The sequence below is a fragment of the Grampus griseus genome (genome assembly GCF_964374135.1).
Source record: "Grampus griseus genome assembly, chromosome: 12".
Classification (NCBI taxonomy): domain Eukaryota; kingdom Metazoa; phylum Chordata; class Mammalia; order Artiodactyla; family Delphinidae; genus Grampus; species Grampus griseus.
In genome coordinates this window covers 19,146,352-19,158,869 of record NC_139006.1, presented here as the reverse complement: position 1 = coordinate 19,158,869, position 12,518 = coordinate 19,146,352, and the positions used below count along the sequence as shown (strand labels likewise).

General features: G+C 38.7%; 1 protein-coding gene across 1 annotated transcript in view; it reads right to left on the bottom strand.

The window, feature by feature from the left end:
- Positions 1 to 12,518, bottom strand: part of GRK3 (G protein-coupled receptor kinase 3) — a gene marked incomplete at its 5' end in the record, with an annotated part of 118,604 nt that overhangs the window by 44,314 nt on the left and 61,772 nt on the right. The window contains 3 exons of the mRNA XM_082668407.1: positions 1,963 to 2,024; positions 7,216 to 7,290; positions 8,970 to 9,071. Of these exons, the coding sequence (XP_082524533.1) occupies positions 1,963 to 2,024; positions 7,216 to 7,290; positions 8,970 to 9,071 (239 nt within the window). The remainder of the gene's footprint in view (positions 1 to 1,962; positions 2,025 to 7,215; positions 7,291 to 8,969; positions 9,072 to 12,518) is intronic.

Below are 12,518 nucleotides of genomic sequence, written 5' to 3'. Positions count from 1 at the left end.
ACTACTGAAGCCCACGTGCCTAGAGCCCGTGCTCCGCAACAAGAAGCCACCGCAATGAGAAGCCCGTGCACCGCAATGAAGAGTAGCCCCCGCTCACCGCAACTAGAGAAAGCCCGCGCACAGCAACGAAAACCCAACGCAGGCAAAAATAAATAATAAATTAATTAATTAACAACAAAAAAAACCAAACTCTGAACTCTTGGCCTGACAATGGATTCTTTTACTGTTAATTTGATAATGTATTAACATAAAAAGAACCAAATATATATATATATATATATATATAAATAAATGAACTGACTTTAAAAATAATTCATTTATATAAAATGGTAACAGTTTCAGAAAATCCAATGTGCATGCTTGCCTAAAATGCAAAGAGCTTCACTTGTATTTCCTGTGGTGATAAGAGTGAATGGTTAGGGGGAGGAGGCTGGGAGAGGGATGGATTAGGAGTCTGGGTTTAACAGATGTAAACTTTTACATAGAGAATTGATAAATTACAAGGTCCTACTATATAGCACAGGGAACTATATTCAATATCCTGGGATAAACCATAATGGAAAAGAATATGAAAATGAATGTGTGTGTGTGTATATATATACATATATAATTGAATCACTTTGCTGTACAGCAGAAATTAACATTGTAAATCAACTATACTTCAATAAAACTAAAAAAAAAAAACCACAGTGAATGGTTAACTCAGTGGGGGAAAATGACCGTGCAGGTTTACCTGGTGGTTACACAATGGAGTTAACAAGACCTCTTCCCCGATTTTAATTACCATCCCCATTTCTCCCCTCTCCACCAAGGATCATATAACAGTGAGGTTGACCCAGGAGTTTGGGAAAAGTCAGATTTTAGAACCAAAAGCAGTGGAGATGGCCCAGGACTTGGTTGAGTCTCACCCCTGGGCCGGCATCCTATCCCCTCAGTTTGATTCCACGGCTTTCTGGCAAAGCCTCTGCTCCTACTCAGAAAAATGTAATCATTTGTATGCAGATTCATTTCCTGAAGTATTGACTCTACTCCAAGATAAAATCATCTCTTGAACTCTGGTAGAATCATGACACAACTTTTAGAATTTTATTTTAATTATTTTAGTTCTATGAACATGTGGAGAAAAAAACACAACTGCACTGAAGTATTTGCTCTTAAAGGGCAACTACTGAACAGCTGCAGGCTGCTCCGTCGATGAGGCACGGTCACACGACAGCTGTCTAGAAATCAGCCGAGTTTATGGAGAAGAGCACAGTCAGTGTGAACGCAGATTCAGTGTTAGAAAGTCCAACTCCAAAGGTGCATCGTCACAGAGGCACACTCAAAATACTGAAGGATTGACTCTTAGGTGCCTGAGAAGCATGTGAACACTTTTATAGGCGTTACCGAAAATTTTCAGAATTTTATAGGACAGACATACCCTATAGCTTGAGTAACCCAGAGGGACGTATTTATCGGGTACATTAATGATATATATGACTACAGACATTTGCCAATACTTAAATTCTACTACGTAAAGAATCAAGAGAAGGCCTGTCTCACTTTGAAGGATATGATTTCAACATATAAACAAATGAATTAGACATAGACTCGTGCTTGCATTAGCAAAGGTGTCCCATTAAAATACTTTTAATTGTGAGGTTCCTTAGTCTATTTAAATTTTGGACCATTTGGAAGCTAAAGAACTAAAGGTCAACGGGATGTTAAGATATACAAATCCTAAATTATAAAGTACAGAGGAAACAATCTAATGCAAAGCCTGGCACATAGCACATGGTCAGTAAATGCTCGTTGAATGAATAAATTAACACATTTTAAGGACAGCACTTATTGGGTAAAATGAGGTACACCTACACAGTACAAGATCTTATCAGTATAAATACAATGATATATAACTAAGATAATGTTACATGCCAAATATATCTCTATTAAAAAAAAGATTTTATACATAAAGTTTCATACCTTTCCATGAATTTTTGAAAAATGCTGCCTCGAAGACTTTCACAAATTTCTTCTATGTATGGCTGGAAAGGACGGAAAAGAAATTCCACACTGCATCAGTAAGAACATAATAAAGTGAAAACAGAAAAGGATGAGACTCAGACGAGGCGAGCCTCCAAATTACGTGCTCCCACAGCACCCTGTACTCGCCCTTCGCAGCCTTGTCCAATTTTCACCAGTGTACTCATGGTCACAATTATTTACTTGTAGTAATCTACACCACTCGATGGCATGTTCCATGAAGGCAAGGACAGGTCTGTCCTGTGTGCCACTGCATCCCTCCTGCCTAGCACGGCTCCTGGCAAGTCACAGACACATCTTAAATGGCTGGAATTAGCTTCATGGGCATGTGACCCATGCAGCCCCACAGAAGAGCCCAGGGCTCGGTTTGGTGCCCTGCTGTTGTCATCCTGAAATTAATAATTTCTGAACAAGGGCCCCCAGGTTTTCATTGCGTACTGAGCCTTGTAAGTTACGTAGTGCATCCTATAAATTACTATTAATTATATAATTGCTATTAATTATGATTATCATAAATGATCAGCATTAATATTGACTTTTAAAGACGAAAAGCCAAGGGACCCATGGAGTAAATTTTTTTTTAATCAGCTATTCCCAAGGTCTTTGAGCAAGTTCACGGCTAAGCAGGGATTAAGGCAAGGGCTCCTTGCTCACACGTGCAGTGCCCTTTCCCTGTGGAGAACAATCTACTTCAATATCATGCCACTTTACACATTACCAAATAAACTGCATAAACTTATTTTCCATGGGATGGACTTCAAATCAAGAGCTATAAAAATATCAAATGCCAACATTTCACAGCTCAGCCTGGAGCCACTTAGATAGTTTTGGAAAATATCTTCATACCCTACACTCACTGAATGATGCAAATTTAATGTTTTCTGTGTCTTCGTAGATCATCCTGAAAATGTGCAAAAAAGAAGGACCAGATCAGGAACCGTCCAAGGCAAGTGATCAAACTAGGAAGTCTGCAGAAGCCACAGTCACCAACACAGGCAGTGAGACCACTGCAGCTCGCCTGGGAGCCTCACTTCGTGCCACAGGGCTAAGCCACCTCCACCCCCCCGGCAGGGCTACTGCTGTCCTGGGCGGGACACCGGAACTGGTCACTAAAACCAGGTGGACTTTGTTCCCTCCTTAGTAACAGGGGAAGCTGAATTCTCTCTCTGAAGCCCTTTCCACCTCTGAAGTCCTGTGTTTCTATGATGACACATAATTGCAATCTTCGCGAACTCTTCTAGATGCTAAAGACCAAGGGCCACAAGTCTCAAGAGGTTCAAAAGACAAAAGAGATCAAGTGTTGGAAGACATACGAAAAGCCTAAATTTGTATATCACAGATTTTCTATTTACAAAAACTGTTACGTTAATATTTTTTCATATTTTATAAAACAGCCTGTACTTTTGCTGATAAAATAAAAGTTCACCAGAGATTCTTAAGACTGGATATGATATACTACACTGCCACTCTCAACACAAAGAACTACAAAATGTGTCGAGTAAGCAGTGCAAAAGCGAGAGTTCAACAGTGGGGTCATGAGCAAACAACCTCACCTGATTCTCAGTTCCCTTAATCTGTAAAATGGGAGAGTCACATCTAATTTTCAAGGCCACTGTGAGAATTTAGTAAGATTAAGAATGCTGAGAGCCAAGCACAGGGCCTGGCATGTTCTAGGAACCTAAATGTAAGCCAGGACCCCTCCCGACTCTTGCCACCAAATGTACCTGTGCAATTATTTATTTCTAAAGTTAATTTTGCAAACAAAAAGAATAAAAAGTATTCTGTATTTACTTTCAGAGCATTTTTTTCTTACTACCTTCTTCTCCTCGATAAGAAATTTCAACTCAGGCATCACACTTCCTGATGTCTAAATGTATGATAAACCTACAGTCATCAAAATAGTATCGTACTGACATAAAAACAGACATTATGGACCAATGGGACAGAATAGAGAGTCCAGAAATAAATCCACACACTTATGGTCAACTAACCTTTGACAAGGGTGTCAAGCACACGATGCGGAAAGGATAGTCTCTCCAATAAATGGAGAATGAGACTGGACCCTTATCTCATACATATACGAAAATCAACTCAAGATGAATTAAGGACTTAAATATAAGACCTGAAAGTGTACAACCACTAGAAGAAAACACAGGGAAAGAACGTCTTGACATTTGCCTGGGTGATGATTTTTTGGATGTGACATCAAAAATTCAGGCAACAAAAGCAAAAACAGACAAGTGGGATTGCATCAAACTAAAAAGCTTCTGCAGAGCAAAGGAAACAATTACCAGAGTGAAAAGGCAACCTGTAGAATGAAAGAAGGTATTTGCAAACCATATATCTGATAAGGGGTTAATATTCAAAATATACGAGGAACTCGACTCAATAGCCAAAAACCAAATAACCCCATTCAAAAGGGGGCTGAGGACCTGAATAGACATTTTTCGAAAGACAGACAAATGGCCAACAGGCATATGAAAAGGTGCTCAACAACACTAATTATCAAGGAAATGCAAATCAAAGCCACAATGAGATATCACCTCACATCTGTTAGGATGGCTATTATCAGGAGGTCAAGAGGTAAGTTGTTGGTAAGGATGTAAAGGGAGCCCTTGTGCACTGTTGGTGGGAATGTAAACTGGTGCAGCCATTATGGAAAACAGTATAAGGATTCCTCAAAAAATTAAAAACAGAACTACCACATTATCCAGCAATCCCCCTTCTGGTATATATCCAAAGGAAATGAAATCAGTATCTTGAAGAGGTATCTGCACGCTCATGTTCACCGCGGCATTATTCACAACAGTAAAGATACAGAAACAAACTAAGTGTCTATCAATGGATGAATGGATAAAGAAAATGTGGTATGGATACATACATATATATAAAAACACACAATGGTATAGTATTCAGTCTTTAAAAAGAAGGAAATCCTGCCATTTGTGACACCATGGGTGAATCTGGAGAACATTATGGTAAGTGAAATAAGCCAGACACAGAAAGACAAAATATGGTATGATCTCGTCCACATGTGGAATCTAAAAAAAGTCTAACTCATAAAAGCAGAGTAGAATGGTGGTTTCCAAGGGCTGGGAAGTGGGGGAAATGGGGAGATGGTGGTCAAAGGGTACAAAGTTTCAGTTATGCAGGATGAATAAGTTCTGGAGAGCTAATGTACAGCATGGGGACTACAGTTAATAATACTGTATTGTACACTTGAAATTTGCTAAGAGTTGATCGTAAGTGTTCTCACCCCCACACATACACACAAACACACACACACAAATGTAACTAGGTGAGGTGATGGATATGTTAATTAGTTTGATTATGACAATCACTTCACAACGAATACGTATATCAAAACATCACATTGTACACCTACAATTATATACAATTTTTATTTGTCAATTGTAACTCAGAAAGGGGAAAAAAAGAAATTCCAACTCAAAGAATATCAACTAACTTTATGGTTAACGTCCCTCTATAAACAGGACATCCAAACATGTAACTTCTATCTATACTTTGATCACTATGTTCTGATGGTACATGTCACGCTGAATTGCACTAATACACCTTCTTATTTAAATCAACTTAATAGGGACTACTTCCTTCACCTTTGAAATAAGAATACCAGCCATTCTGTATCTATTTTACCAGAAAGTTATTTAATTATTTTCTTATGAACAAATCAGTAAAGTGAGTGGTTTTGAAAGATACTGGAGAAGCTCCTCAATGACTGTTCCTTGAAGGCACAGAGAGAATTTTGGTGGTCTTTGTATCTCATCTGGAACTATCTTTTTAAATGTTATTTATGCTGCAGGAGAAGCTAGCATCAGAGTTGTAAAATCCACGTACTGTGAGGTATAATTTAGCAACGTTAGATGTAATTGACTACAAGACTGTCTCTGAACAGCGTCAAAGTCAGACAACTGAAGTTCTGACATGAAAATATCATGAAGGCAACAAACGGCAGATGTTCACGTTGCACTTTTTGAATGTACAGTGTTTGGTAAGAGCTGACATTTGTGGAGCATGGCAACAGACAGGCCTAGTGCAAAGCAACTCACATGCACTGAATCCTCAAGACCCCCGTTTGCGGGAGAGCCCGCTCTCACTTCTGCTTCACAGATGGGAAAAACTGAAGGGAGGAGAGGTATGGTAGCTTGCCCAGGGTCTCAAAATCCAGGGCACTTAATTTCAGAGCCCAAGCTTATAACCAACTCGACTATAAAGGGTGTTACATTTTAAGAAAAGTCCACCTAATTATTTTGGCAGAAAGGCAGCACGCGGTCTGTTACTGTACCCAAATGTTCTCGGAGCCAAACCAAGATTTTCTCTATAAAATAATCAGATTCGTTTTGCATGTAAATAAAACCTATCATAAGGCACCTAGGTAAACATCACCTTAACTCCTGTAAATTACTGAATAATCCAGGAAATGGATACATTATTTTCATTTATGAAAATCATGACATTAATGAATGGCATTCTTTCATATTTCTTGTGACTCACAGAAACATGAGAAGTACATTATCCACTTGAAAATTTGGCCGTGTCCTTGCAAGCTGCCACCTCTATAGAAAACCCACAGGATGAGAGAAAAGGCTTTGGGGAGGAGAAACCATTACATCTGAAGATCAGCAAATACATCGGCCCATCAGTTGTGGATCAAGTTTTCTGAGGCTTGTCATTTAAATCTGCATGACTGTGTTGTGTTCAAGATACGAGGAGCCAGGGCAAAGTCCAGTTCCTCAGTCACGACACCAAGGCCGTTCAAACATTCCCTCTTGATTCTTGAAAATGGATCTATTTCATGTGGGGGATAAACACCGTGGGGGTCAACACCTGTACCACTAGAAAGGAAATCTTGTCAAGTCCCCGCTCTTCACAGGTGCCTGGGATGTCAAACAGGAAAAGGCTTTTTCCTCCAATGTCTTGTCTTGATTGATTTATAGAAACGCTCCAGTGGCGTTTTTCAGGAAAGCCTTCACGAAGAATGTCAGCAGAACAGCACACATTTCAATGAGAAGACAGACAACATTAAACTTCAGTTCTTCCAGATACACCTCCACGTAAGAGATACAGCCTCATATGTCAACTCCCCCAGCACTTTCACAGATGCAAAGAATGGCCCCAATCCAATTGTTAAGCAAATTAGAAACATTTATTGGGAAAGCACTTTAATCTTACCTGAAAAAGAGTTGATGTCACTTGTTTCTTGGATAGATGACTTTGCACGTGTTCTACAGCTTGCTTTGAGAATGGCTTTTAAAAATCAAGAAAACAATGTTTTTGCCACAAATATAAAACAGAGCAAACCTCTGTGTGTTTTACAATATCAAACATAAAATTTAACACAAAAATTACTAAGCAGTAACCTACAGGGATTCCATCAACACGCATTCTTTAAAAAATCTGTTGGTTGTCTGCGGGCAAGCCAAACAGACGACTGCTCCTCTGAGCTTCCAGAGTTCTTAGACACCATGTCGAGAAGGATGCTGTGCAACAGGGGCATCCAACTGACATACCTAATTCCACAGGAGATCAAGATGACTTCGACTAAAAAAAGCTGTAAGGAATCGTATTATCGCCTTATTAAATGCATCATCCCTCAACTGGCTGATACTGGGGTCCTAAAAATGCAAAATTTCTATTATATGAGAGAAAGTGAATGCATGAAAATATACCTAAGAATTAAACGTCAGGACTGCAAAGCTAAATCACAGTGTTGAAAAGACTCTAGGTTAAGGAAAATCTTGCTGTAACCACAGGGGAGAGGAATTGGTTCTCAAACAATGAAACTCACACCGACAAAAATTACACACTCTGTCCTCCCCCAAAACTTCAAATTACGTCTGCAGCAATGCACAAGAAGAAGAGCTTAAAAAGCATATCACACTGCTAAAAACCCTCTAAATTGTTGACCTATACGAAAACTACGTTTACAGAGGCATTCACAGTGAACACCTGGCATTTACCAAGGTTCAGCCATTCCCCAGCAAGGTAGCAAGGCAGAGCATTACGATTAACTCTAGCTCAGAAGTTCAGCAAGCACTGTAGACAACACAATAAACACAGAAGCACGGACATATATCATTGTCATGACCACTGCTGTCCAGTCAGGCTCTCTGCAATGCTGGAAGTGTGGTGAACTTGGGCTGACGCAGGAGCCACCAGCCACATGTGGGTATTGAGCGCTTGAAATGTGGCTCATGAGGAATTAAACTTTCAATTCCATTTCGTTTTAATTAATTTAAACAATTTAAATACCCACATGTGGCTAGTGGCTACTGCATTGGACACAGCAACCCAGGGCTCTTAGGATACTCCTTTGGAAAACAGTCTTCATGTAGAGAGATTACATGGTAAATTTTCATTATTAATTATCCCACTCACTCCTGGTGGAATAATTTCCTAGGAACCCAGTTTATCCTAATGACTGAATTAGACTGTTTCTCTGATTTATCAATACAAGGAAAAAAAATGGTTTCAACCATCATTCAACTATTAATGAACTACATTAACACAATAATTACAATCCTCCTTATTAATTCAAAGAAAGCATTTAAGATTTTTATTGATCAATATATGATTAGCCTAACTGTTAAAGGAGAGCTAAATGAAAAACAATAAAGCTTAATTTCCTTTAGAAAGTCTAGAATTGAGGTTGGCTTTTTCTTCCGTTGATCTGCATTAGCCATTTTATCAATGTTTGCAGTGAAAGTATCCACTTTTGGAAACATACCAAGAGCATATGGAACAACAGATACTGGATCGGTATTACCAGGAAACAAATGACAAAAACAGAAGAAATGGGTTCCATCCTGGATGAATATCATGTAATTTTTAAACCTCTTCCTCCTACTTTAACTTTCATTCTGGAAATGTTTGAAGGCTGTCTCATATTTACCCATATTAAAGTAATAAAACAAAAAGATACTTACATGTGAACAAGACAGCAGCTCCTTCATGATGTAAGTATCATAAATTTGTCGACTTCTACAAAGGCGATCTTCCTCATTCTCAAGCTTTTCATATTCTTTTATCTGGATGGTTAAAAGTTACCACTGTTAGGTATTGTCTTCCTAGAAACTTACTTTATCGAAGGATATTACTAGTCTTGGCAGAAACCACTTCCACATGACATCAAGCAAATTACTTGAATCGGCCATTCCACCAGAAACAACTACTTCTAATGTTGTAATAATGAAGTTGGAATAATTTAAATTCAACTTGGAACATACGAATGGATTTTTTCCTATGATGAACCTTGTCGCTTAAATTTAGAAACACAATATTAAGAAACAAATACTGCCATGGTTACAATTATCTTAACGATGCACCAGCCATGGACCATTCATCCTTGCCAAGTCTCCTTTCCCAACCACAAATAATTTAAATTTGTCTGTAATCCAGTTCTAAGAGTTATGACGGGGCTCGTTCTCACTCAACTACAGTGTTACAAAATTCAGGAGGAAAAAATAATAATAAATTGCTAGGATTCCTGCAAAGAGATGTTTAGAAATCAACTAAATATTTTGGAAATGCATTAACCATAGATAAAAGCATTGGTTTTTCACACTGGAACCTTCTCTGCACTCTAAAAGTATTAACAGAAAGGTTCCTTCAAATTGTATGTTTTGCCAATAACTTAAGGGAGGTAACCTGACAGGTGTCAAGATAGACCAAATAATAAAATGAGCTTTGGAAATATTTGCTTTATGAGGACATGGCCCCTATTACTCCAACCTCAAAACAGAAGTTCTCAGATCAGAGAAGTATTTTTATTTATTTACAGAAATACATTTAATCTAAAAGACAAGAAGAGAATGAAAACACAAATGAAATATGGAGCTGGTAGGAAGACTGTAGCAAAGATTTTCAATATAATGACTAATAACTACATATAACTTATTTTTGGAAAAACAAATGCTCCCACCAAGGAGACAGTTGTAATACTGACTTTCATGGTATCTGAGTGCTCTCTATTCTGCTATGACAAAAAGTGGGGCTGATTACTCCTATGGGAGAGAGTATAAACTGAATAGAAATAAAAGTTACCTTTTTTACTGTACAGTCTAACAGTTTTGAAATCAAAACCAGTAAATCCTATGAAAATTTCTGATAATGAAAGGGCACGGTCGGCAGGGAGAGGAATATGTACAATGCTGACGTCCTATACGAAGGCTAACTGGTTCACACACTGAGAAAAATTCTGGGATCATCTTAATTGCCCTTAAATATCATCAGTGAGATGGCTGAAATTCACAAGTCTGTAACTGCCTGGGCTTAGAATGGAGTCTTCTTGGAACAGACACTAAAATTTAACAAAAAGGCAAGAGGACTGGGGTAGGTTGATACCCCATCCAAGAGGAAAACACTTTTAAAAAATTTTTTTATTTTTTAAAAATTTTTATAGAAATATAGTTGATTTACAATGTTATGTTAGTTTCAGGTATACAGCAAAGTGATTCAGTTATATATATATATATATATATATATATATATACACACACACACACACACACACAAACACACACATATATTCTTTTTTTACATTCTCTTCCACTATAGGTTATTATAAGATATTGAATATAGTTCCCTGTGCTAATACAGTAGGTCCTTGTTGGTTATTTGTTTTATATAGAGTAGTGTGTATATTTTAACCCCAAACTGCTAATTGATCCCTCCCCCACCCCATCTTTTGGTAACCATAAGTTTGTTTTCTATGTCTGTGAGTCTATTTCTGTTTTGTAAATAAGCTCATTTGTATCATTTTTTTAGATTCCACATATAAGTGATATCATATATTTGTCTTTGTCTGGCTTACTTCACTTACTATGATAATCTCTAGGTCCACCCATGTTGCTGCAAATGGCATTATTTCATTCTTTTGTATGACTGAGCAATATTCCATTGTGTGTGTGTGTGTGTGTGTGTGTATGTATGTATACACACACACACACACACACACACACACACACACACACACACACCACATCTTCTTAATCCATTCACCTGTCGATGGACATTTAGGTTACTTCCATGTCTTGGCTATTGTAAACAGTGCTGCCATGAATACTGGGGTGCATGTATCTTTTCAAATTATATTTTTCTCCAGAAGGAAAACACTTTTTTAATGAAGAAGCAATTCAGCAATGTTGGCATAACCAAAGGATCTGGGCTTAATCATCCAAGGTTAATTCAGGAGAACATGTCTGAAGGTTCAAATACCATGCCAGATGCAAGTATGGTAGGTGCAAGGAAACAGAAGCCAGACACACAAATCTGAGGCAGAGTCAGAAAATAAACCAAGGACTCTAGTTTGGTAGATTTCTTTTGATGTTTTGTTTTAGTAAGGTCCAGAAATTAATGCCACAATGCCAGGATAGAACAGGTGGACTGTTAGTGAACCAAAGGCAAACGTTTCTGCCTAAACACACAAACTCTAGGAAAACTAAACCTTCATGGAATCGTTATCCTTGAAAAGAAGTGTAATGAAACCTAAGTCTATGTTCTGGGGACCTATAAAGCAAGCTGACACCTCGTTAAGCAAACGCTGATTCTATGGGAGTTTTCTATGAACTGTAATAATCTGACAATACAGAAAATTCCGGTTTCTTGCACAAATGATGCTCTGAACCACAATTCTGGCTTTAGTAAGTGCCTCGTATCTCATAAACTCCAACTTGAACAACAGAAAAGGTTAATTCTTAGTAGGCAAAGAAACAGCCTCAAGCATCCCTGGCTGTAATTCACTTTCTATTATCAGTTAAGACCACTAATTAAAGAACATGCAGTCAAGTATCAATTGGCTCTAGACAGGATGTCCTGATGTGCAGAGCAAATGCCACCCCTAATCCTGGCAGTCAGGTTGTCCAGGGAACCTGAGCAGGCAGAGGCCCAAGTTCAAGGTGAAAAGTCCCTACTACAGCAGAACAGAAGCTTCGCCATCAATGATGAACATTCACTAACCGTGTAGTCCTCCCTTTCTGCTTTGGTCGTTACAAAGCTCACAGCTGAACGTGTAGCCTAAATACACAGAACCCTAAGAGCAAGCCCTTTGGGTCCACAGCTGTCATGGTCCCCACTTTCCTGCCTCCCGTTTTTCCCACTACCATTCCCATGAGACGGTCTAGTAAAGTCACTAAGGGCCTCTGCCTTGACCAATCAAGGATCTCTCTTTTTGCCCTTAGCTTCCTGACATCCCAGCAGCATTCAGCTCCGTGGTCCCCTCCTGCCTCCTTGAAGGCTTTCTTCTCTGACTTCTGGGATCTACACCGTCCAGGGGTTCGCCACACTGGCTCCTTTTCTTCAGTTTCCTTTGGTAATTCTTCCTCCTCGGCTATACTCCTAAATACTGGAGTGCCTCAGGCACAGTACTGGGGCACCCCTTTTTCTTCCATTACATATTCTCCTTAGGTGAAGCTATTCAGTCCCATAGTTTCAAACACCAATTATATTCCAATGACTAAGACTGGATCTGCAGGACT